Source organism: Phyllostomus hastatus, unplaced genomic scaffold (assembly GCF_019186645.2).
Source record: "Phyllostomus hastatus isolate PE091 unplaced genomic scaffold, TTU_PhHast_1.1 phas_contig_80, whole genome shotgun sequence".
NCBI lineage: Eukaryota > Metazoa > Chordata > Mammalia > Chiroptera > Phyllostomidae > Phyllostomus > Phyllostomus hastatus.
In genome coordinates this window covers 22,690,023-22,715,895 of record NW_025333960.1, presented here as the reverse complement: position 1 = coordinate 22,715,895, position 25,873 = coordinate 22,690,023, and the positions used below count along the sequence as shown (strand labels likewise).

Here is a 25,873-nt window from a genome sequence, read left to right as displayed (position 1 = left end):
TCCAAATTCCAAATATATTTCATTCATTCATTTCCTAGACCGTGGAAACAGCCTTACTTCTGGATTCTTGCCTGAATTATTACAGGCTCAAGGATTCCTCACCTGCATCTTCTGGCACCTTATCTTAAATGCCCCCATCTGTTACAGAGCTGCTCAGCCATTCCAAGATCATCTTTATCGTTAGGAGATATTTTTAAAAATATGTCAAGACTTGTTTTTGAAACAAGCAGGTGACGCTGGTTTAGATGTTGAACTGACTGCTGTGTGTTTCTTTGCTCCCTCTTGGGTTTTTATGTTTTTATTTTTGGTAAGTAATTAAATATTCGTTTCAAAGCAGCCATAAGTTTCATGGGACCCACACACTAATTTTCGTAGTCAAAGCTACAGAAAAGAAATAGTTCTTCACACTCCCCCATAGATACCAGGTGCTCCCACCAACTTCTGGGAAAAGCTCCTGCATATCAGCAACCCTTTTGGAATGAAGCCTAGGACACTAGAATGCCCGTGAACACAGAATTACATAACTCCAATGCTGGTTCTCTAGATTCCAGGGACTGTGAGCCCTCTCACCCTCAGGGACCATTCCCTGCCCCATCCCACCCCCAGCAGTGCCCTGGTTCCTCTCAGCCACCCTTTCCTTGGTGTAGCCCAGAGGGGAAGAGGGCTTTTCCTCAGCTTTGTTTTCTAGGATTTCAAGGGCAAACTTGTAATGTAAAAGTACTAATTTGTTTGTAACAAATGATCTTAAAATATGTAATTTCAAAGGCCCTGCAAAGAGCCTTTACTCCCTTTTGAAATACTGTGATTTTTTTGTTCTGTCTCTATTACTCCCCTTCTGCCTAAAGACTGTCTTAGAATGCCGTCCCCAGGAAGTGGTGTGATGGACCACGTGGCTAAACATCAGAAGCATCAAAAGGCCACGTGAGGCCCTGCCCCAAACAAATAAAATAGGAAGGTCTGCAATTTCCCTAAGAGATTCTGATTTTCACCATCTGGCTTTGAACAACACTAAAGTGTATGGTTTCTCCAAACAAATATAGGCCTCTTCCTTAAGGAATATTCCATTGATATCCTAATGGCCATTCCACCAAAATAAAATACCTGGATCTTCATTTCTTTAATTACCAGGGTTACCTGGGTCTACTGTGTGTGCACCTGTGTGCTGTTTTGGCTTGTAAGGCCTGACTGAGCAGGAATTCACTAAGCAAGTTGACTTTCTTGAACTCACAGCAAGGTTAACCACTCACATTGTTACTCACTTCCGTCATCAGGTATTTTTTAGCTTAAGGGACTGAAATGTTGACATTAACTGAAGTTTTGCACGCATTAGTGCTGTGTTCTGTCTCTATCAGTCTTTTGTGTAAACTGCAAAGCCCTCTTTGGTGGTGGTTTTGAGACAGGTGCCCCGCCCCCGTGGTGACTGCTGTTCCCTCACAGAGGAGCCTCGAGTCTCCAGTTTTGATTGCTGGTTTGAGTTATAATCACCAGGAAAAGTGCTCAGCTCAGATCGGCAATAATTTTACATCAAATAAGTAAAACAAAAAGTCAAGATAAATATATTGCCCTCATAAAGGGATTTTGAGTGGATATATACAAGAAGATAAAATGTATTTTATTTAACAGCTTGATTTGTAAGTCGTAAATATCTAGACATATGGGAGCTGGGCCTCACTCACACTCTCTTGACCTGGGCCCTGCAAATTTTAAGGACAGAGCTTATTATGTTTGATGCAGAAATCATTGTTAACATCATTGATAATAAGATATTTAAATAATTTATCATAAGTAATTAAGATTGGTGCCAAGTTACATGGCCTTCTTAAAATCTACTGTTGGCACGCTGAAATATCTTTTGAGCCAAATGTGTGTGTGATATTGAAGACACATTCTATGACTGCTTTAAAAGTAGGCACAAGTCAGACCTCAAAGTTAGGTCTATTTTATCCTCTGCTATCACCTCGAACAAAATCGATATTAATAACAGCTGTACTGACGGTGGACTTTTTAAAAACAGGAAGTGGGCTGATACTCCTAATTAGCTAAGCCTATGGGGTGGTAATGAGACAGGGGTCTTAGGGAAAAGAGCTGACTGCCAGCCAGTGACCTAGAGGTGAAAAATAAGATCTCATGTTACAATCCTGAGCCATCGATCTGACTGCTGGACAGAGCTTTTGTGTATTTTAAACCCAGTACATGAGTTAACTCCCACATAAGTAGAAGATGCCAAATTGGGCTCTCCTAAATAGCAGCAGAGTTACTAAGCACTCTGGCATATGGAAGTAATTGCAAAACTCAAGAGACTCAGCCTTGCCGTCGACACCCATGGCCACCCAAGGGGTGTGGTGTGTGCAGTGGGAGCTGGAGGATGGAGATGCTTTCCCAGCAGAGATCTGGCTCCTGCTCCGCTCTGATGTGTCAGCCATCCTGCCCGAGAGGAAAGTTGGGCGAGAGCAGTATTAAGGGATTGGTGCACACACTCTCAGGATGACTGAATTCTATCGTTGGGGTTTCCACGGTACCACTGTGTGCCAACCCTGGGGAGTTTTCTGTGATCCTGTGCTAGGGCTGGCGATGCTGTTTGTGACCATAGGGCTTCACAGTTCCTGTGTCACAGTTCATCCCTAGACGTGACCCCAGCAGCATCAGACCCACGTGTCAGAATCTCAGCAAAAAAGCAAAAAAATAAATGCACCCCTATTTGCCAAACAGTTCCTTGAGCTTTCGTTCAGAATGATTGCATAACTCTGAGTAGAAAGCTTTTAATTCTAACCTGTTCCTTAGATCATCATGATGTATAATTCAATATGTATGTCAAGTGAACAAGTCCCAGAATGGGTTGTGGGGTCTGTAGGTAAGAAGTCAACCTGAGGGCTATGGTCTTCGCATGTGTGGATGGAGAGAGTGTGTCTTTGTTGCTGGGAAAATGTCTATGGAAATGAATAAAAGCAGGACAGTGTAACTAGTGGTGAGCAGTTTTGACTGGTAAGATTGGTTAATCTTTTAAAAAATTAGTTTACGAAGGGATTTAAAAGGAGGAAAAGTCCCTAGCAAATGAGAAATGGCAAGTTTCTTCAGGGTGATAGGAGAAATTTTCCTCTTCCCTGTCTCTTTGTCTGGCAATATTGCTTTCCTAAAATTGCTCCTCAGTTATATAGGCAAGGAGTAAGTGAAACCAGCTTCAAAAGCCTTTTTTTTTAAATGATGAAACTGAATTTTCTGAATGCTGAAAAGCAAGTTCTTCAGTAAACACTCTGAGCTTCTGGTATATTCAGCAAACTTCCTTTGCCACTTGGGAACAAAACAGGCCGAACTTGTAAAGTAAAGTACCTCATGAAGTCTTGTCATAGAGCATAATTCAAAGGAAAGTGCAGCCGTATTCCTGTGCCTATAGCTTTTCCCTGTTACATCCTTTCATTCATTCAGATGGTTCCCATGTGCCCCATCGGCCAGGGCATATACTGGCCAACACGAGTGTTTGCTGTCTTGTAGCTTCCTTGGGAAAGAAGGAAGACAGACAATCAACAAGTGAACAATCGATTAACAATATTTGAATTAGTATCAAGTGAAGTAGGAAGAAAAATAACAGAACCGATAGGCCCGCTCTGGGATATAGTTTGCCCTCATTGTAAGCCTAAAGATAATTTCATTCATTTGTTTTTTTAAGAAACATCTTTATTTGTTCATCTACATTTTCAAGACAAAAATCTAGTTTATTTTAGTTTAAATTTAAAAGCAGATTTTTGTCACTTCAGTATTAGAGATCATCCCTAATTTATGGCCCATTGCCTGTTCCGAGTTTTGTTTTTCACCTCCTGTTATCTAATGTATGGCAAATACAGATGACTGTATTCATATACATTCACCCTGCATTTCAGTGGGAGGGAAATACGTGATGAAGGTTACTCTCTGGGCCACAGATGTGGGACAACTCAAGGTCAGATCATCTTCCTGTCACCTTACTAATATATTACCCATAATACCGTTTCTGATACATACCCTCTAAATTTTCATTTCTTGGTCACTGATGTCATATTTGGTTTTGACTAAAGTAAAAGTAAAAGATGTTGAAATCAGTGCGGGCAGAGTTCCCTGGAGGCCAGCAATAGACAGGCTGGTGTACCCCTTAGCCCTTTCCTAGTCAGAGAGGAGGAAGGTGAAGGCACTGTGAGCGTGCAGACCTTGTCCCTGTGCCTGTGATGGCAGAGCAGTGACATCAGGGACAACCCTGGGCATCTTCTGGGACACAACTCGGGGTGAGACTGTGGGTCAGTCTTGATTTTTATTAACTTCTCACTTATCAAGGACTCGGCCTCACTTAGACAGAAACCCTCTCGCTGGAGAGCTCTTTCTCACTTCATGTCACTCTTGTATTCTTGGTACCTAGCGCTGCACCTGCCACAGAGTGGACATCCAAAAGCTGCTTTAGCATATGAACTAATTATGGGGTAAAATATTGTAGACAGAGGCCGGATCCTCGAAATAATGAAGGGCAAATCATCAAGTACACTTATTCAAATGGAAAGGCAAGTTTAAAGGCTGCTTCGGGTGCATCATCTGTGTTGTCTCATTTATGTAGCCTGTTAGGTAGTGGCTGTGATTGGCCTTCGCTTACAGATGGGAACACTGAAACTCTTAAGAGATAAGCAGCCTGTTTAGTCGTATTCACCCAGTGGGGAAGTGCACATACTCCAACTCCCACATTGATTCCAGGCCCCTTGTTTGTCCCTGTTTTGTAGCCATGCTTCTCAAATCCAGGGGCAAGGTAGAATCATCGGGACTCCTTATTTAAAAACCTGGCTCTGCCCACAAAGGTTCCGATTTTATTGGTCTGGGGCAGGGCAGGGCCATGGGATTTTTTAATGCTTCCCATCTTCAGCCACATGGTCCATCTTACCACCTTCTGGAACTATGTTCTAAAGGTGGTCTTTAGCCAAGAGGGCAGGCCACCTACAATATTTCAAGCCACTCTATTCTCATGATGGCCTTCACTTAATCCCCCTCAGCCCTGAGGTACCTGGTGCTCTTGGGCCAGTCACCCCCAGCCAGGAGCAGCCTCTCTTGTCTGGTGTGGTCTGTGTGCCATGACCCTGAAAGGTCCAAAAAGTGCCACCTTAGCCTGGGCAGTGGGATAAGTGATTCATACTCTTATTTGCCTGTGGATTCCAGGAAGTTCTTTTCAGGGCCCCGTGTCCAGTATACAATATGAAGTCTGCCCACTGCAAGGGGCAAAGTTGGCCTTGGACCAGTGACCCTGCCACTTCCTGATGGCTGCTTAGTTGTACCTGTCAAGAGAAAATCATTAGCAAAACGGGCAGAGACCTGTGCTGGCCCTAGCAGGCTATGCCTACCCGGAGGAGAGGCATACTGGACCACACCAGGATACAGAGGGCTGCCAACCACATTGGGGGTGTCTGGGCCCGTGGGTCATTAGTCACCCACTTCCCGCTGGACACCTCCCTTCCTGTTGCTAATAGGACAGTGGACCCCAGAGAGCCCACCAAGGTAGCAGACTATCTCAGGGTTCACACCTGTGCATAAAACACATGCATGTACCAATCAGAAAACAACTATAAGGACTTTCAAAATTCATTTCTAAAACATGCCTTCTGCATACATGTCTTAGGTTTTTAAACAATAAGAGATCCACCAGTAGTCTTCAGGACCTTGCCCACTGTGCGTGGCCCACAGCAAATGCTCGACGAGTATTCGTTGAATGTTGTGGAATGCATTTTGCTGTGATCTGGGCTGCTGCAGCGTGAAAGTCAAATATCTTGGATCATCAGGTGCTAGGGAGACACTAGGACACAATGGCAGGCCTAGTCCAATCTGGGTAGCAAAGATTTACATCCTTTTTCTTCAAGGCAAAGTCCACAGAAGGATTTTCTAGTTACCCTGAAGGGAAAAAATAAGGAGAAGGGAATAAATCAACCCAGTCACAACTCGGACCCCAAGGAAACATTAACAGAAGGGTGACACCTGCCTTCAGTGCACTTCTTCCATCTGATGCCAACTCCCTAATTCCTCACATCAGGGGTCACCTGGAGATGCTTGAAAATGCAGATTCCTGGGCTCTGACCACCATGTACATAATCTGTATCCCAGGATGTGAGGAAAATCTGCCATTTTCATCAACGCCAGGCAACCCACCTGCATCTGAGGGCTGGGGCCCGGCTTTGCAGAGAAGGGTGGGAACAGCTGTGGTGTGGCAGGGGACAGGTTGTTAAAGCAAGGCTTTTCTTATTGATTCTGGCTTGGTTCTTATCACTTGGGACAATAACACTGCTGTACTCATTTTGATCTGTCATGAATAGTGTCAGCAGTGCCAAGGTCATTTTGCCCTTTTGTTTCATGATCATATTTTCATGCTTCCCCTAATCATACAAGAAAGAGCTTTTATAATAATAAACTGTTTTATTTATTGTTTAAAAAATTAATTTCATAGAAGATTACAGTAATCTCTTACAGGGTGATGGTGGGAAAAATATAATCTACTGTGTTCTTGAGAACAGTTTCATCAAAAGGGCTTAAAATTGACATTGTTATTTCATACCACCCAGCTCCCACATCTCGTGACTTTGGCCCTTCGAACCCGTAGTTTCTGTCAATCACATGATGCTGATTCAGGTTTAGTTCTTCATCTGAGAGCTTCTTTATGGCCAGTGAGGACCAACACTAAAGCACTTTAGATGAATTTCCAAAAGACCGACCATATTTTGGCCATGTAGAGAGCTTTGTGGGTGGGAGTTCACACCCCAGAACATTAGCCTTGTGTGTGTGGTCTAGTCTGAGATCACCTTCCCAAGCCACCGTGATCTGCTTCACCTAGATGTGAAGTCTTGTATCCGGAAGGAAGCTCCCTTGCGTCAGAACACAGTGAGGTGTCAGGGTGGGTGTGTTCTCACTGGAATAAAACAGTGTGCAAGTTATTCTCAAGTCGGGGGGGGGGATCCCTTTTTATTAAGCCAGTGCAGAAAATAGCTTTTGCCTTCTTAATTTCCAAACAGAAGCATTTATTCACAACCAAAACTCATGATGGTATAACTTGCATTTATACTTCGAGGATCCCTCCTACAAAAACAAAAAACCTCTGAACCAGCCACACTGAGGGAGGCCTTAGGGGCCCACTGAACACACGATGCCCTCTACTGAAACGGGAGGTGTGTTCGCAGAAAAGTTCAGGTCACTGTGTCTCCCAGACATTTCAGTCTATTATGTAAATAACTCATTAAAATGCCATTTCTTTTCATTAGAAATGCAGGGTGTATCGCCTCAAACAGATAAATTATCAATATTCTGCCTGGAGATAGAAAGCAGGAGTAACTTGTCCCCAAAGCCGCACGCCGAAGTGGGTGCGTGGTGTTTTACGTGCTGGGCTTCTGAACCGCCAGGGGCGGTCCAGAGGGAGAACGAGGGCGTGTGATTGGTGGGTGGAGGGGGAGGAGCCGTCGTCCCCTACCAGGTGTGCGCATTCCGTGTGTTCACATGCCAAAGGCAGACACCCAGAAACACCAGTCAGTTTGGCAATCCCGTCTAAAAGAGAAAAATATTTTTTAAAAACCCGTATTTCAGCCCCACAACTATTCTGGCTATCTGAATCTAATTGAGAGGCAGTTCAGTGAAAATGGCACTGTCACTGGATAATGGCTTCCCATTGCTGCACGTGCCAGTGTTCTTCATGAGGGCGTTGTTTGCTGTTTATCTTTCTTGTTGGTAATGATTATTTTTACTCTTGTGCAACTTTTCCTATTGTGTTCCCCATATTCAGAAGATAAAGTACAACTGTGCCTAATAGCCAACCACCACTTTCAAACAGTGGGAAGCCTTGCCAGGCAGAGAGGGCTTCGTAACTGAACAGTGAATGTGAGCTCGCCCAGGCTTGTTTTTGTGATTTGAGCTGACTGCGCTCCAGAACTCCCACCCAGCCTCATTAGGCTCGGCTAGGCCCCTGCCACCCCTCCGAAAACTGATTTTTTTAAGCAACAGCTTAGAAGGCCCTAAGGGCTTGAGAGCTCACCTAAAAAATGAAAATTCTCCTGAGCCTCAGAGCAGTGCAAACAGTCAATACCAAAGAAAAAAGAAGGATCTTTTAAGTATATCCCAGTAATCCATAATCTTAGGGGCCCTAAGGAAGGCACTTTATCAAAACATCATTCTGATGATACATTGCGGGAGGAACAAGAAGGCGTGAAGGGTGGAATTCAGAGAAAATTGTTGGACACATTAAAATGCACTGGAATAAGTTCGTAACAACCAAGCAAACCCAGGGCACCATGTTAAATATGAATGAAACTCTGTTCTTCACCATGGCAAGATGTCTGACGAATAGAAAACCAAACAGTGACAGTACGGTTCTTCTGAGTACAGGTCCTGTTGGGCTCCTGGAGAAGCCATGTGTAATCTATGTCGATTTTTAAAACTTAGCAGAAGTATGTATTTGAAAACTGAGATTTGGATTTATTGCACTTCTCACACAGGATTTCCAAATGAAGTGATAGGGACCACGAGAATGGGAAAGAATGGCATCCAGTGATTACTAAAAGGTGTCCACTTCTCTAGACGATCATCTGAAAAGGAAGAGAAAAAAAAGAGGAATTCTTGTCATTATTTGGGAAACTTTTTTTTTAATGTTTTGCAGGTTGGGACTTGGTTCTGTATTTTGTTGAAAGGGATAGGGAGAAAAACCAATAGATACACCTACCGCCCAACGTGTCTAGGGACCGGCTCAGTGCCTCTGGGTAAATTCTTGAACTATGATAAACCAAGCCTGAGCCCCAGAAGGGTGTCGACGGTTACAGCAGGTTACATAAGACACACACCTACGACAGCACATTGTTGGCTGTGGTGCAGCCAAAGGCACCGTGCTGTCAGCAGCCGCTTTCATTATTTCCCAACCTCACACACCCGAGAATGTTGTCTTTGAATCATGAGCTGATTTATACTTAATATTTTGCATGTCACTTTGATTTGGTGACTATTTACATAATCTTTTGACATAAATTTGAAATCTTAAGCTTCTCAGAGTATAAGGCCAACAAGGCACATCATCCATTGTGATCTGAAGAAGCAATGAGACTTTTTTTTTTTAGTGAAAGGGAGGTATAATTTTATGTATTCTTTAAAATATTTAGATACTTTTGGAGCTGCATAAATATAACTCTTCTCCACTTTTCAGCTTTCCTCCCTTCCTCTAAGGAATAGAACTCACAGTTCTGTGGCGAAATCTCCTCCCTTTGGCTTTGTCCTCATAAAGTCCAGTTTCTGAAAGTGTTCTTAAGCTTCCTAGTCATTCTGAAGTCATGCAGTGGGAGAATAATCCATTCATTTTCACCACCCAGCCACCTTTTGACAGCAGAGCATCTGAACAATGTTCGCTGCTGGAAGACCCTCGAAAGGTGTCAGCAGTGCGTGTCTGTGTCCAGGTGGGAACGGGTACAGGTGCATTGGGGTAGATTCACTTGTTTTCTTCCACACAGCTTCTGTGAGGTTTTAGAAAGGCATTTACCTAGCCTCTTGGTAAATTATATTTTTTCTTATTCTTTCTCTTTTATTAAGCACTGTATTAAGCCTCTGGTTTTCCACTTGTAGGTACAAAGCAAAAAATTTACATACTCCACTGTAAGCTGCTGCTTTGCTAGCCCCATTACAAGGAAGAAAAAACTGATCCACTGAAGACGGAGACGGCCGGCTTTCCCATGGTCCTCTCTTAGTGTCATGCAATAACATGATGCCTTCATTTGAAGTGACTACTGTGACATTGTAAGCAAATCCCGACAGTCTGGGAGAGTCAAGTCCAAAGGGAACGGGGACAGGTTCCATTCTGTGTCCTGTTGTCATTGATAATCTCAAAGTACCGCAGAAGGTGGGGCCACTAGGAGAGCAGCAGTCACGGGGAGGGCCTAGAGTCCGTTCCGTTTATTAAATCGATGGCACAGATGGAAGAGTCAGGAACGTGTCATTAGATAGGAAGGCACTGGTTCAATACGTAGGGCTGGTGATTCTCAGAAGCCCAGGAGTAAGAGCAGTTACTCAAAAATAGAGTAAATTCAATGGGAACACATGTTAAAGAGTGTACGTGACAAGAAATTAGAAAACAGGAACTGGAGTGCAGCTGCAGGATGGAGAAGGATTGGCAGGAGGTGCCAGAGCCAGAGAGGAGCTGGGAGGTCTGCGGCAGATGCAAACTAGGAGTCAGGGACAGCGTGCAGGGGGGCTGGCCTTCACTCCTGGGGACAGGGAGACTGCATAACTGGCAACCCTTGGCAAGTTATCCGATGGCTCTGCACCTTGGTTTCTACATCAGTCAGATCAAAATGTTATGTGTAAATACTTCACAGAGTTGTTGTGAGAGTTAAATCAAATCATCTGTAAATTTAGCAGAATGTCTAACACAAACTCAAAAAAATGTTACCTATTATGTTTTTCTCCAAATAGTAATTATTAATGGAAAAATTATCCTAGACTTTTAAATCAGGAGAAAAATAGAGTTTGTTGGAAATTCCTCCAAATATCGACAGACTGTTGGGAGGAAGGTGGAGATGGGCTGCAGGGCAGGCTCTGGTGCACATGTGTGCTTGACGCCCCGGAAGAAAGCAGGAAGAAACCTCGGCAGAAACCACTGGAGCCGAAGATACTGAAGTGGGCCCCCAAGGGAGATTATGATGATCTGATCCTGGACTGATCTTAGAAAAATAGTCCTTTCCCCTAGAAATCATCTTAAAGCAGGCATTTGCTCAAACCAAAGGGCAGGGCTAGGTAATCTTAAAAGTTTCCTTCCAACTCCAGATGCACGGCAGGATAGTATTTGCAGTCAGAACTCCATTTTGGCACAGCACACACTCTTCGGAGGGTGAGACTCTGTCAGCTTTTACTGGTCCCGTGCCAGGCAGGCACAGTGTTTAAGTAGGAGCAGTAAGAGAGTCGCTGGGCTGTAAGGGTGTGGTTCTCAGCTGGCTCAGCAGTCCCACCACCTGATGGTTAACTCTGGCCTCAGTGTTAATTAGTTGGCTGCCGCGTCTTCCTCTGTACAATGGGGATGATAGTATTTACCTGGGAGAGTTGTTTTGAAGACTCAGTACCATGTCCTACCTGTAGTGAACACTCAGTAAATGTAGCTTTTATTGGACAGTCATTTATTCCTCCTAAGAATTCTTTGGGCTCTCTAGTATCTCACTTCTCAGATGACAAAATCAAAACTCAAACTGATTTAGTCCTAAAGATGTAAAGCCAGGATTCAAACCCAGGTCTCTTGAGTTTCTGAGCTGATTGTGCCAGGGGCTCCTAGGACATCACTGACAGCTCCATACCTAAGCTCTTGTGAATCATGGGGCCCTCACAGGCTCTGCTGAGGTCAACACTTTGAGAGAGATGCTCTTCACTTGCTGTGTCCCCACCTCCCCCATCATGTTCTTTCTTCCCTGAAATCCCTTCTCCAAGCCCCTGTGTGCCTCTCTCCTTATACCTGGTGATTGGTGAAGCCCTCCCCAGGCATCCCGTCCTGCAGGAAGCCTTCCTACCTGCTCCAGGCCGGCGAGGTCTTCTCCTGTATCCTGCACAGCTCCCAGTGGGACTGTGTCATTTTAAAGGCCTGGCAGGGCACCAGGAACAGGGTAGACAGTCAATAAATTCAAAAATTAAAAGTCTGCTTATGTAAATGCTGGTGTTTTTTTAAATCAGGTTAATTATAATAATACATTCTTCATAGTAAACAATGTAACTGCTAATTTAAAAAAAATATCTCTAGCCAGAGCCATGAGAGGACCCCCAGGATTCCTGGAGGGTGGCAGCCCCAAGTGGCCTTGGCTCCCCACCAGCCATCGGTGTCACCTTCAGTAAGCAGTTCTCCAAAACGCCGAGTCTGGAGTTGTTTTTGCTGTTAGATTTTCCCTCATATTTTAGACTTGCCTTTCCTTTCTCCCCTACTTTCTCCAGTTCTGTGTATCATTTAAGAAAATGATGCTGCCTCAGGGAACGTACTGGAGACATTACTTCCCCATAAGTAGATGTAATTTGTTTTGTTTGTTTTTACTGAGAAGGTATTGTCTCTCTTCTCTTACATTACTTCTATCCATTTCTCTAACAAGCTCTGAATTAATTTTTATCTGTGTTCATAAAATATAGATGAAATTTCCCAAGTGTGGAAACTATAAAGAATTATTCCTAGACTTTTTAAAAGAGTTATAATACTTAAGCAAAGTAAATGCTGTTTATGATCATTCATACTTTTAAAACAGTAAGTTGACTGATGGGTTTTTTTTATTTTTTTACATTAAAATTATGTCTAGCATAGTATTTCCTTTTTAAGAAAGAAAAATTTTTACTATAGGCATTTAAAAATATATATGCATATATAGAGAGAAAACAGTATGAACCATGATATTTTTAAAAGTTTTTGAATATGGCCTTGGGTAGCGTGGCTCAGTAGGTTGGGTGTCATTCTGCAAAGTTAACGGTCACAGGTTCGTTTCCCAGCCAGGGCACATGCTTGGGTTGTGGGCCAGGTTCCCCACTGGGGGCATGTGAGGGGCAACTGATTAATGTTTCTCTCTCTCTCTCTTTCTCCCTTCCTTCCCCTCTCTCTCAAAATAAGTAAATAAAATATTTTTAAAAATTAAAAAGTTTCAGCTATGAATTTAACATTTCTCTTTCCACTCACCCATTTTGTTTCCTTCCTTTCCCATCTCAACAGAAAAGAGGGAAAGGCCTCTGTTGGTTGCAATGCTGCCCCCTCTGTGCTATCTCCCTCCCTCCCTGCTATTCTGAGTACAGGTTCTACCTACAATGACAGCTCTCCACACACCTCTCACTCGTGCGCACACACACGATTGTTTGTGCACAAACATGCATACCCTCACCCAGCCCTCTAACCCCATTCACCATCCTTCTTAGCTTTCAGATATTAGGACAGAAACTTAATTGGGAATCTACTAACTTGGATTAGTTAGACAGAAAAATGTATGAAGCTACAACTGCTTCTGAAAACAAAATTATTCAATGGAAAAACACTCTTTAACTTGGATTTTTTTTTTCAAGTAATGCCCTACTGGTTGGTGGACTCATGGCAGATTGTTTATCAGTTTTGCTGTTTCCTCATCCTCCATACTTTTCTAATTTCAACAATGAGTAGGTGTCACTTTTATAATTAAAAATATCCCTGAAAAGTAATGCTAAAGAAGTAATTTGGAAGTTGCCTCTGAATTGCTTAGCAAAATAAATCTTCTTCTTAAGTCCAAATGGTATTTTCCATGGCTTGAAAAACCCAGAGATGGAGAAAGAGGGCATTTCTTGGCCAAGGAGAGCCAGTAGGGGGGAAGGCCCAGCAACCTGTGTCCTGCCCTTTCCTCACCATCGTGCTCCCTGAGTGCTCCCTGAGTCTGTCTTCGGCACTTCACTCCCAGCCCCACCCCTGGGTAGAGTCTGTGCCGCCTTCCCTGGGGCAGTGCAGATGAGCCCTTCTGTTAACAGCCTCCCTCCCTGTGTAATTACCATGTGTGTACCAGCTCCGGAGAGTCGGAAGGATTAACCCTTGCCTCTGGGAAAGCAGGGCCTGGTGTCATGTAACATACCATGGTGCTGGACGGACATTGTTTAGGCAGCTTAGGAGGATTGGGTGTGTTAGGAGGCTTGGGAGTGTGGCGCCACACACTCCCAAGGGTTGGAAGGGTTGGAAGCCTCTTTAAGTTAAATTCTCTTAGCTGTAAAGTGACAAATCCCACAGGGGTTTGTCAGGATTAAATGTAGTGACACGGCACATAATGGAATACAAGAGCTCAAGATAAATAGAGTTGGAACCTCATGTGTATTCCTCTCCCCAAAGGTTTTCATTGTCCTAAGAATCCTCACTTTTCCATATCTTGTCACACACTCCACAGTTATACGAACTGTTTGAAAGTAACCTCTGAAGTCTTGGGGTGTTTTGGTTTGGTTCACCTTAGGGTATCTTCTCAGTGTACCCAGACCTCAAGTACACCAAGTCCCTGAGCCTCTCAACTTTTTACATCTACAAAGCATATATAACTAAACTTGCTTGGGATAACATACATTGGCAAACACTACTGAATTACAAAAATTGCGCAATTCACAAGGGGAGTTGTTTAGCTGTTGTTTTTGTTGTTGTGTTTTGTTTCCGAAATTATAACCCAAAAAAGCAGTATATTTAGTGGTCAGGAGCACAGGCTGTAGCATCAAACCTAGGTTGAAATCTAAGCCAAGTGACAACCATACTGGGCTTCATTTTCCTTGTCTATGTAATGGGAATATGGTGGCTACCTCACAGGATCACTGTAAGAATGAAACAAGATAAAGCCCATCAAAGAGCCAGCTCATTCTTGGGCCCATAATGCTATTCAATAAATAGTAACTAGCATTGGAGCAGTTGTCCTCCATGGGCTTGAATGGGACTGTCCTCTCTCCAAGGACAGCATGGTGGCATGAGAGCCAGCTCTGTGTCTAGCCAGCTCTGCATCCTTGAGCATTACATATTTGGAACTGTTTCTCCATTTGTAGAACGGGGGGCTGAATCAGGTCATCCTGGAGATCTTTCACTTCTGAAAGTGTGGTTGGCTATTTAAGAAGTGCTTTAACAGTTCTTCGTAAATGGCCAACCACACTTCTGTCAGAATGACTAACTGAAAGCATCTCAAGGGGATGATGATGACTTGCTCCTCTTTAGTCTCTCTGCTCACCCTTATTTGCACTGGCTATCAGTTCAGCTGTCCATTACACTCACTTGGGGAGTTTTTAGAATGCAAGTAGACATGGGGACCCCATCCGTAACCTCAGAATATTTGGCTGCAGGCATCAGCATTTTTTAAAAGGTCCCCAGGTGACTCCATTGTCTAGCCAGGGTTAAGAACCAGTGCTCTATGCAAATGACACAGTCAAAGGCCGTGCAAAGAAGACAGGATGTGGAGAAGCCACAAGCTGCATCTGTGAGATGTGATTTCAGATATGGTATTTCAATTTTGTTTCACTTCTAAATTTGTTCTTCTCCTTGACATTGCTGAGAACGTAGCCTGGCATCAGTCCCCATCACCCTCGAAACCAAGTCCTTGACCTGGCTGATACAGCTCTTCATGATCTGGCTCCTGCTGCCCCAGCCTCGGTTTTCAGTTGACCTGATTCTACAGCCCAGTAGAGAGTAATCACATGCCAGACTTTTTCCAGCTGCAAGCCTTTGTAGCTTCCCTACCCCTCTCCTTTCTTAGCTAGCCTTACCTCCCCTCTGTACTTGGCCAACTTCTGCTCATCCTTCAAGTCTCCTGTGAACTTTTTCTTTCTTCCCTGCCTCCTCAAAATTGAGCTGGGCGCACTTCCTGTGCACACCCCGAGCTCTGTCTACACACCCAGTGACACACGCCATCACACTACACTTGCTCTCTATTCCCACCCCACAGACTGTTAAATTCCACGAAAGCAAGGAAGGTGGCTTATTCACGACTGTGTACCCTCTACTTCTCATGGTCAGGCCCAGTGAATAAAGAATGAATCAGTAACTGAATGAGTGCACTGTAAAGGAAGTAAGAGAAATCCTTTAAAAAAAACTGAGTCACTGTAAATTAGAGAAACCAGGTCCTATAAATGAATGAATACACAAGAAAAAATAAATTCTTAGTGACTGATTCACACTGAGCCAGGTGAATCAGGCCCTACCCCTGTACTTGCATTTCACTTCATTTCATTCCAGACCATTCTTTAATACCAGAGAGCAGGGAGCCATAGTGGGGAACCAGACTTACTTTCTGTCTGAAGGAATTTAATTTCCTCAGGGATCTGGTTCTGCATTATTTGCGCCATAAACAAGAATAATCAACAGTGTGGTAATATTAAAAAGCAAGAAAGAGGAATATATTTCATTATCTGGGTATAGTTTTAGTGAACTTTTATAATCCTAGCAGTCAATGAAATATTTACAAATAAAATGACAAATGTTTGGAATTTACTTCGTAAAACCCAGTGGGGAGGGTGAGGCATGGAAGTATAAGGTAAGACAAGATTGGCCAAGAGTCGATAGCTTTTGAAACTGGATGGACACATGGCACTTTCTTATATTATTTTCTCTGCTTTGGCATAAGTTTGAAAATGTCCAAAATAAATGTAAAAAAAAATGAAATTGTGGGAAGAAGTTTCCCTCAGCATTGCCACATGGTTCAAGGAGTGTTTAAAAAACAACAACAACAAAACAACGACACATCATCCAGAGCCAGCTTGGCCTTGGTCGGTTGAAAAACAGGAATGTTCTCCAAGGTTAGTAAACTGTAATCGGTTCCACGCAGTTTCCAGGCACCAGGGTTTACAAATCGCTGCAGTTTTGATCTGTACGTCCATTCACATGTCCACAAGAAATACGGCCTGAGTCGATTTTCCCCCTTATCTGCTTAGCCAAACAATGGTTTCCACAGCACATTCAGCCCAATCTCAAAACCCACCCAGGACGCCTTTTTATGATCAGTGACACAGCCCTGCCCTTCACGTTGATTTTAGGACCCTAAACATTCCTGCCTTTTAAGTTAGCGAAAATCAGCACCACTGTGTTTTCTTTTATTATTCCTAGCATTTGTTGCCTCAAATGTGGGGACTCTTTCCTCTCTGAGAGGTCTGTTACCTGAGTCAAGTATATGCATCAAGCGCGGCCCTCAGGCTCTTCTTTTCCAAGCCTTTAAGTTCTCCTCCTCACAGCCGGTTCCCTCTCAGCCCTGCGTAGCCCACCCAGTGTTTCTTCCAGGCGCAGGCCGCCGGGAGGCCTTTCCCCGCCATCATCCGGCCTTCCGGGTCCGCAGCTCATCTTCCCCGCCTGCTGCGAGCTCTCGAGGGAGGTTCCGGGCCTCCGCAGGTTCCGGCCCTCGCAGCTCCGCACACCAGACCGCTGCCCGGCTGGAGGTTCTTACCTGCCTGGTGGGGGCCAGTCTTTCCTCCTCAACTTGTGCCCGTTCTCCTTGAGTCTCCTTACACCTGGAGACTCCACTTCTCCCACCATCTTGCTCAGAGGCTACCGCCACCTCTCTGCTCACCCCCTCCTGCCCCCACCTCTCACTGCTTTGGGCCTGTTTTCAGATTACCCTCCTGCTCTCTCCTTCTCACCTTTTCCCATTTCACCTAAGATGGGAAGGTGCTTCTGATTGCAGCTATGCCCAATTTGCTCCATCTGCGAGAGGTGGTTTTCGTTGTGTTTTGTTTTGGCATCCTAGAAACTGTTCAGACAGCAGGTCTCTCCTCTTAGAAAACTATAGCAATACACTTCTATCAAGATTGTTCTTTTATTCCTTAAATCCCAGTCTTTCTTAGTGCCTGCAATCTTTGAAAAAGTGTTCTCACAGAAATTTTTGTTTACTTTGGGATACCTTCTGTTGCTGTACTCTTTTTGAGCAGCCATGACCCTATTTGATATTTTCATCAACTCCAAGAAAAAGTCAGTGCAATTTTATAGAAGAAACAGGCAATTTTATAGCAGAAATGGATCCAGAGAATTTATTTTACCCAGATTAGAGCTAGTAACTGGCCGAGCCTCATTCCACTCCCCACACAGTCCCTGCTTCACTTGTCCCACTCCACAGAGCCTCAGTAGTCACTCACTGAGTGCCAGTGTCCATCCAAGTCTGGATTTTGGGAATGAGCATGTTAGTGTAAAAAGCGTAAGATTTATTTAAGAAGAGAATATTTACTTTTTATCTCCTTACTAAAGTGATTTGCAATCACTGATACTAATTTTTTCAGGCCATAATAATAATAATTGTACATGCTTATGTTTCATTATAAAGCTCATGCTGAACAAATATAAGATAGAAATAAAAACGCTAGACTGAGCTTTCATTAGGTGGTGGTAATTCTTTTCATTCCAGTCATTGTTAGGAGGCCCCTTTAAGATCAAACAGACCATGCACAAATCCCCCATGCTACTTAACTAGTTGGGCAAGTTATTCATCATTTCGAGCCTATTTCTTCATCTTTAAAAGGAGGTTTTGTTACACATATAAGATGCTGAGGACAGTGGAAGGTATCTGGAAAGCACTTAATAAGTATATCTCCCTTTTCTTCCTCCATAAATTTATGTTATTCACAGTAAAGGGTAAAATGTTTTAATAATAGACCATTCTCATTCTTTCTCATCCTGGAAACACTATAAATAAGTGACTAAGTGTATTTTAGTTTCACTGCCTCTTTTTCATGTAGCCTACTGTTTGATTGATGTGTTAATGAGGAATGAATGACAAGGTAGAATGCATTGCAGCAATCCTGGGATGGTTGTAATCCACACCCTGGTTAATCACCCTCAATTCATGCAAAATTGGATGAAGTACATTAGCTGAGAAAAATATATGTGACCTGACCATAATTAGTTTTTTTCTTCTTTGCATTTACTACTTTCAAGTAGGACATGAATTTTCTAACTATATTGAAAGATATTTATTGAAACAGAAATTCACGTGCCTTTCTTGCGGGAGTGGGGGGGCAGCTTTCCTACTTGTTTGTTGTATTTTAATGGGTGGAATTACTGATCTGTTACATATCTCCCACTTCAACATAAGATTAAAAATGTATGAGTTCAAAATCATCTTCAAAGCAATCAGATGATATTCCAAATAAAAAATATGAGTTCTACAAAAGCTTTTCATTAAGAAAATGGAGCCATTTTTCTGCCTACACTGTTAATGGAAAGCAAAAAAAAAGGCACCTTTTAAAATTTTCTTTTATTTATTTTTATTTATTTTTTATAATTAATTGTCATTAGTCAGTCCTTTACTTTCTCATAGTATAGATGTGATCACTTTCTCTTAACTGAATATATATGCTAAAGTGTCTGGGTTCAGCCCTCTTTAAAGAGTTAAGTGATAGTGAATGCAATATACTTTGACTATAGCACACTGTTCAATTGTTTACTCTACAAATGGGAAAAACATATGGATTACTGTTTTTAAAAGTTACCCGTAGTCACTTACATTGCAGAACCTAGGTCATATTTTGGGGGTGGTCTAATGTATTTTTTATTGTATTTTGGGGGTGGTCAAATATGAAATTTTTCTAATGATACCTGGCTGTTACAAATGATTTTTGTTGAGACCTAAGAAATTAGACTGTGTATTGTTAATGGAAAACATATTCTCCTAGATGAGTGATACTTTTCAGTTATTCTTTTTTATAATTAAATGTAGGTGTTAGCATAGAGGTATTGTTCTGTTTTTGAAAAGTTTGGGATTTATGGGTGGGGAAAGCTCAGAAAACAGATTCTTAAAAACAAAATTGATTTTTAAAAATTCATTTAAAAGGCAGTTTGGAACAATAACATCTTTAAGTACAGAAAAGACTGTTTTAAGTAACATGGGGTAAAGACTCGATCTTCCATTACACCGACAGCACTCAGCCATAATCACCATGTCAGGAACATCTTCTCTACAGAAAAAAGACAGTGAACGAAAGAATTTACTTGAGAAAGCCTGAGACTACTTTGAATTGCCTGGTCCTGAGGTATTTATCAAGCAGGGACCAGTACTTCTCAAAGAACCATAACTACTTAAAGGGTAATTTTTCCTGCCTGCCATCTTCAAAACTGCTACCTTTGACAGCAACACAAAATGGTAGCTCTTAGTTTTAGTGGCTGAACAATTGATTCTAATTGTCTTCACTGTTCCCTCTTTTCTATCACAGAATCGGAAGACTTTTTGATGGTACAGAGCCCATTGTTTTGGACAGTCTCAAACAGCACTATTTCATTGACAGAGATGGACAGATGTTCAGATATATCTTGAATTTTCTACGAACATCAAAACTCCTCATTCCCGATGATTTCAAGGTGAGGGATTCATGTTAAATTACCAATAGCATAAATATATGATTTGTCTTGATGTACTCCCTGCCAAATATTTCTAATTCTACATTTTTAATATATACCAACTCAAATGGCATCAGAGGTCTCTGACTCCATTATACTTTCTTCATGAAATAGAGTACATGGTCATTAAAGTTTTACATGAGCAAAAGAGGACTGCTTTTCATATAGAGAACTGAAATAAAATTTGTTTTAACCCACTGAAAATAAGTTGGTTAAACTCATAGCTTATTTCTGATAAGTCTTAATGAGGTAGAAAATAAAAGAAAATCTCCTTAGCTTAATAAAGACGTTTTCTCTGAGAAGTTTAAAGGAAACATTTAGCAGTAAAATTTTAGAATTCTTCTCTTTAAAGTTAGTACCTAGTGTTAAAGTTAGTCCCACAATACACTGGCAAATATGGGCAGTGGAATTAGATCAGAAGAACAAATAGAACATGTTAATTAGAAGAGAATATACAAAAATGTAATCAAATGCAGCTGCTAATACCCCTCTAAATAGAAGTTTCTAAAGAGTCAACTAAATGTTAATAGAACTAATAATGAACTCATTAAAGCATTAAATTCAGGATCAATATATTACAATCAATAGCTTTCCTGTAAAAAAGCAAGAGCCAATTATAAGATATAAAGGAAAAAATACCATTCACAGTAAAAACAACAACTGTAACAACTAGGAATAAACCTATCAAGAAGAATGCAAAGCCTGATTAAGAAAACTGCAAATGACTGTGTACAGGTGTAAAAGAAGAGTTGACTGAATGAAGGGGCTGTCTGTGTCCCTGAACAGGAAACCTCAGTGTTGTTAAGATGTCAGCTGTCCCCAAATTACTCTTCCTATTCAGTTCAGTGCAAGCCCATTTTAGTCACAGATATTTTTAAAAATGAAATTTGATTCATTTATAAAGTTTGTATAAAAGAAAAAATGCTTAAGAATAGCTACATCAGTTATTGTAAATGGTAAAAATGGCAGTAGTCATGGGCAGCGGCGAATGTGTTCTGCCAGATGTCAGAACATACTATAGGGCAGTAGTCATGAAGAAGTGTGATCCTGACGGGGCTAAAATTTACAGATCCATCAGCGCAGAAGAACAGGGTCCAGAGGCAAATGTGTGTACATAGGAATTGGACATATTATAAAGGTGGGAAAAGAAAGAAATCATCAGTAATCGGCACTGAGACAATAAGCATAAAGACCTTTGGAAAAAATGTAAAATCAGAGTCCTGCCTCATAAATTTACAAATATTCTAGAAATAAACATAAAACTTAAAGCTATAACATTATCAGAAAAAAATAGCCCTGGCTGGTATGGCTCAACATTTGAGTGCTGGCCTGCGAATCAAAGTGTTGCCAGTTCACTTCCCAGTCTAGGGCACAGTCCTGGGTTGCAGGCCAGGTGCTGGTAGAGGGTGCGTGGGAGGCAACCACACATTGATGTTTCTCTTCCCCTCTCTCTCCCTCCCTTCCCCCCTCTAAAACATAAAATCTTTTTTTAAAAAAGTATTAGAAAAAATATAAAGGAATTTCTAAAGGTATAATTTTGAGGCAGAGAGGGTCTACCTAAGCAAGACTTAATACCCAGAAGGCATCCTTCAAAACTTTTTTTAAATTAAAGATACTATATATTAATAAAAGACAAATATCAGACTGGAAGAAATATTTGCAACAGAAGATCAATATCAATTATAAAAGAGCTCCTAAAAATCTACAAGAAATATGCAAACAACCTGATGAAAACACTTTTAAATACAGCAAAAATCTCCTAAAGGAAAAAATTGAAATTACCAATAAACATTTGAAAAGATATTCAATCTTTCTAGTATAAGAGAAACAAAACCTAAATGAGACACCTGTTTTTAATGCATCAGATTGGCAAAAAAATGTTTAATTAATAATATACAGTCTTGGGAAATTTACAGTGTGGGTGAGAGTAAAAATTAAACATTTTTTAGGACAATTCAGCAGTAATTTTTAAATTTTTAACCATACATGCTCTCTGAGCTAGCAATTTTTTGTCTGTTATATATCTTCTGGACATGTCCACGTAAATATGCAAAGATATATGCACACAGAATGTTTATTGTGGTCATATTTGCAGTAATAAAAACCGGACACAGCTAGAAGACGTTCTACACTGGCAGATAGTCACAAGCATTATTGGATATCCATGCTCTGGGATAGTTAAAAAGAATATGGTAGCTCCATATCTGTTGGTCTGTGGGGGCAAAAATCACCACAATTTTATCATTCAGCAAAAATACTAAGTTCAGAATATGTATAGTATGCTCTTTTTTTTTAAGAGAAGGAGAGGAACATTAATGTGTGGTTGCCTCTTGCACGCCCTCTACCAGGGACCTGGCCTGCAGCCCAGGCATGTGAATAGAACCGGTGACCCTTTGATTTGCAGGCTGGCACTCAGCCACTGAGCCACACCAGCCAGGGCTAGTATGTTCTTATTTATGTAAAAAAATTGTGCATGTATGTATAAATGAATAAAAAAGATTGGGGAGAATAGACCCCAAATTAATTAGGGGCTCAGGAAGCCTCTCATTCATCCTCTCCTTCAGGATTTTGAGCAACAAAAGGGTGATTAGCCAAATGGAAAAGAATACAGAAGAGCTATATCATGTATACATTTATCTTACATGAAAGCAACTATGTACATTGGGCAAGAAAATAAGAGAAATAACTGCAGCTAGCATGTGCAGTCCCCTGCAGCCCTGGAAGGAGCCTGAGGAAGACTCGAGATCCTGCTCTCCTCAGTCAGCGGAAGGTCCCAGAGCTCCTCAAAGAGCATGCATCTTCCACTGCTGACTGGGCACGATTCCAGGATTAAAAGACACATGAAGTTAGTTTGTGCAACATGGCTCCTAAGTTAAAGTCCACTACTTCATCAGTGATGATCTCTTCCAACTCAGGAAGGAAAAGGCACTGAGGGTCTGTTTCTAATATGACACCTTTCATGTACTGTGTCCAGGGGTTCCCAACCTTTTTGGCACCAGGGACTGGTTTCATGGAAGACAATTTTTCCCCAGACAGGGGTGGCAGGGGGAGACTGGAGACACTCAGGCAGTAATGCAAGCGAAGCTCCATTCACTCTCCCTCTGCCCGCCTCCTGCTGCTCGGCCCGGTTCCTAACAGGCCACAGACCGGTACTGGTCCACAGCCCAGCGGTCGGGGACCCCTGGACTGTACACTGTTTCTTTCCGTGCCAACATTCAGACCTCTTCCGTTCCCCTGATGCCACTGCATTCATCTGGCAAGCATCTTATGCAAAGGCCAAAGCGAAGTCCTCTACCTTCAGTCCTCAGTCTGACGCCTGGGGACATACCTGCTTGAGCTGGACTGCCAAGAGAGCCGGCTGCATTTAGACAGCAGGCCCTGAGGCTGCTCAGTCGACCAGTTGCAGAGTTGAGGACAGCAGGCCGCTTCGCACGCTCGCTGCATGTGCAACAGCGGGCTAGGAAGAAAGAACTGTTTCTAGCGAGTAGGCACTGGCCCCACGTGACACACAAGGTATCTGGACAGGGCCTGCTATTCGTAGGCAGGACTTGGGCCCCCCTCATCAAACCTGGCGTCACCTGTGTCAGGCGTTCACCACTCAGGTCTGGACTTTGTCCCGTGTGGGAGAGCAGTTAAGTGAGCAGCGAGAAAGGGTTGAAGGTGAGATGTGGAGGCAAGGGAGGTGGCTGATGTTTTCTTACTCTCTCATATTTTCCTAGAAGGAAGGCCTTGGAGTTGGGAAAGGGGGTGAGGGGGGGAAATTTCACTTTTAGTATGTTTTAAGGTGACTGCGTTTTAATGCCCATTCAGAATCTCCACCTGGGTAGTTCATTGGCTCCTTACACTTAAGCTGCCAAAACATGAGCTGGCCTCCCCTTCACCGCTGCCACGACCATGAAACCTGCTCCTCTTCCTTCATGTCCTGTCTCAGTAAAAGACGCCGGAGTCCACCTGCCTGCTGCAGGCAGGAGCCTGGGAGCCAGTCTGCGCTTTTTCCTCTTCTTCACCTCCCACACAAGGTCCCTCAGTGAGTCTCTCCGTAGCACTTTCCAGATGCATCTTGAATCAATCATGCCTCTCATCCCCCTCCCTAGTCCAAGGCCCAGCAGCTCACTGGATGGCTTGGAGTCACTTCATAATTGGTCTCCTCTCCCACCCTTAACCCCTCTCATATACTCTCCGTGTTGAGACTGGGAGACACTTTTTAAAAATTAAACTTATTTTGAGGTCTTTGTAGATTCTCATACAGTTGTAAGAAATAATAGAGCCCTGACTGTTGTGGCTCAGTGGATTGGTCATTGTCCTGCAAACTGAAGGGTCAAACTGAAGGTTCACCAGTTCAATTCCCGGTCAGGGCACATGTCTGGGTTGCAGGTTAGGTCTCTGGTTAGGGGCGTGTGAGAGGCAACCGTCAGTGTTTCTCACATCAATGTTTCTCTCCCTCTCCTTTTCCCTCCCTTCCCCCTCTCTAAAAATAAAGAATATCTTTTAAAAAATAAAAAGTAATAGAGATCTGATGTTACCCAGTTCCCCACAAAATTACAGTTCATCACAGCTGGGATAGTGATGGTGACACAGTTGAGGTCCATGGCATTTCCATCATCGCCAGGACCCCTCCTGTTGCTCTTCTAGCCACATCCTTCTCCCTCATCCCCTCCTCCATCTCCACCCTATCCCTCACCTAGGAATGAATTTTAAAAAGACAGTGTATCATAACTCGCTCTGCTTAAAACTCTGCCGGGGCTTTCTCTTATTTATGGAACAAAGCAGCATACTCCTGTCAGAGCCCACGAGACCCAAAAGGTGACAGCCCCTGCCTACCTCACCTGACTCTTACCCTACAGACAGTGCCCTACAGAGCATCTCTTGGTTCCTCAAACACAAAATATTCTTGCCCTCTTCAGAAGAGACCGTTCTGTCTGCCTGATGCTCTTCCCCAAACAACAGAGATGAATAATGACAAATGCAATGTTTGCGACCACAGAGAGTCAGGGTGGGTACTGGCAAACCTAAGCCGGACTAGGTACAAGGTGACTTAGTAATGATAATGAATATGATGAGCCTGAGTGACAAATAAAGGCTGAGGAAAGAACATCAGGCAGACAGAAGATTAAAAGCATGTCTGATGAAACTCACGTATCTCAGAGCCCTGAAATGTTTCCCACGGAAACTCTGGGTGACAGGCTATAAATTACTGGGCATTCTGGAACCTGGTGGAGCAGTAAACTGGGGCGGCCTTTCAGCCCTTGTGGCTGATGATGGAATTGCACCCACAGCACCAGTCAGTATGTAGGAGTCACAAATACAGGCACACAGATGAGCTCTGAAGTCTGCCTGTCCCTGACAATGTAATAGGTTCTTTCTTCCTCATCAGAGTTTGTTTCCTGACCTTGGGAAAGGGACATAGGTAGCATTTGGCAGGTGGAGAGACTTTTACTCTCTGGATTTGCTAGGGAGAGCATTCTTTGATTCCTGCTTCCCTCTCCAGCTATTTAATGCTGGGTTGAGCAAATGCATGACATCTCAAAATCACAGCATCCTATGCCTCAGAATCTCATTCTGCAAATGCGCTGACTGAGCTAGATACCCATTTAACAATTTAGATAATTTCGTATTTCAGAACACCATTTGAGTGGCAGCTGCTTGTGCCCTGAGCCCACTGAAGGCTGTTGGAATCTGTTCTCTAGATCAGCTGTTGTAGAGCTTCTCTGCAGCGTTTTGTTATGGATATGACTGTGTCTTCGTCTTCCCTTAATTCCCCTTCCTCCCAATTATGCTGATTGGTTCACTGTTGCTTTATTTTTGCTTCCGCACATGCACAGACACACACACAATTATGATTCCCAGTGCACCAGGAGTCCAAAGCTTTGGTTCCCTTTCTGATGGAGAACCACACCATTCTCTCTCGAGCCTTTTATTCTGAACATCTTTGGTCAGTGTCCCCCAGGTCTCTAGCATCTTTTGTGGTCTCTGGGTGAATGTCCACCCTCCTTAGATACAGAAAAATTTTCTGGCAGGCAGCCCCCAACTCACCTATCCCTGAGTGGCTTA

At 42.8% G+C, this 25,873-nt stretch overlaps 1 protein-coding gene across 3 annotated transcripts in view; it reads left to right on the top strand.

The window, feature by feature from the left end:
* KCTD1 (potassium channel tetramerization domain containing 1) overlaps positions 1 to 25,873 on the top strand; it is a 181,114-nt gene that overhangs the window by 141,561 nt on the left and 13,680 nt on the right. For all 3 annotated transcript variants that reach the window (XM_045849894.1, XM_045849895.1, XM_045849893.1), the window contains exon 3: positions 19,639 to 19,783. In XM_045849894.1, coding sequence (XP_045705850.1) covers positions 19,639 to 19,783 — 145 coding nt within the window. The remainder of the gene's footprint in view (positions 1 to 19,638; positions 19,784 to 25,873) is intronic.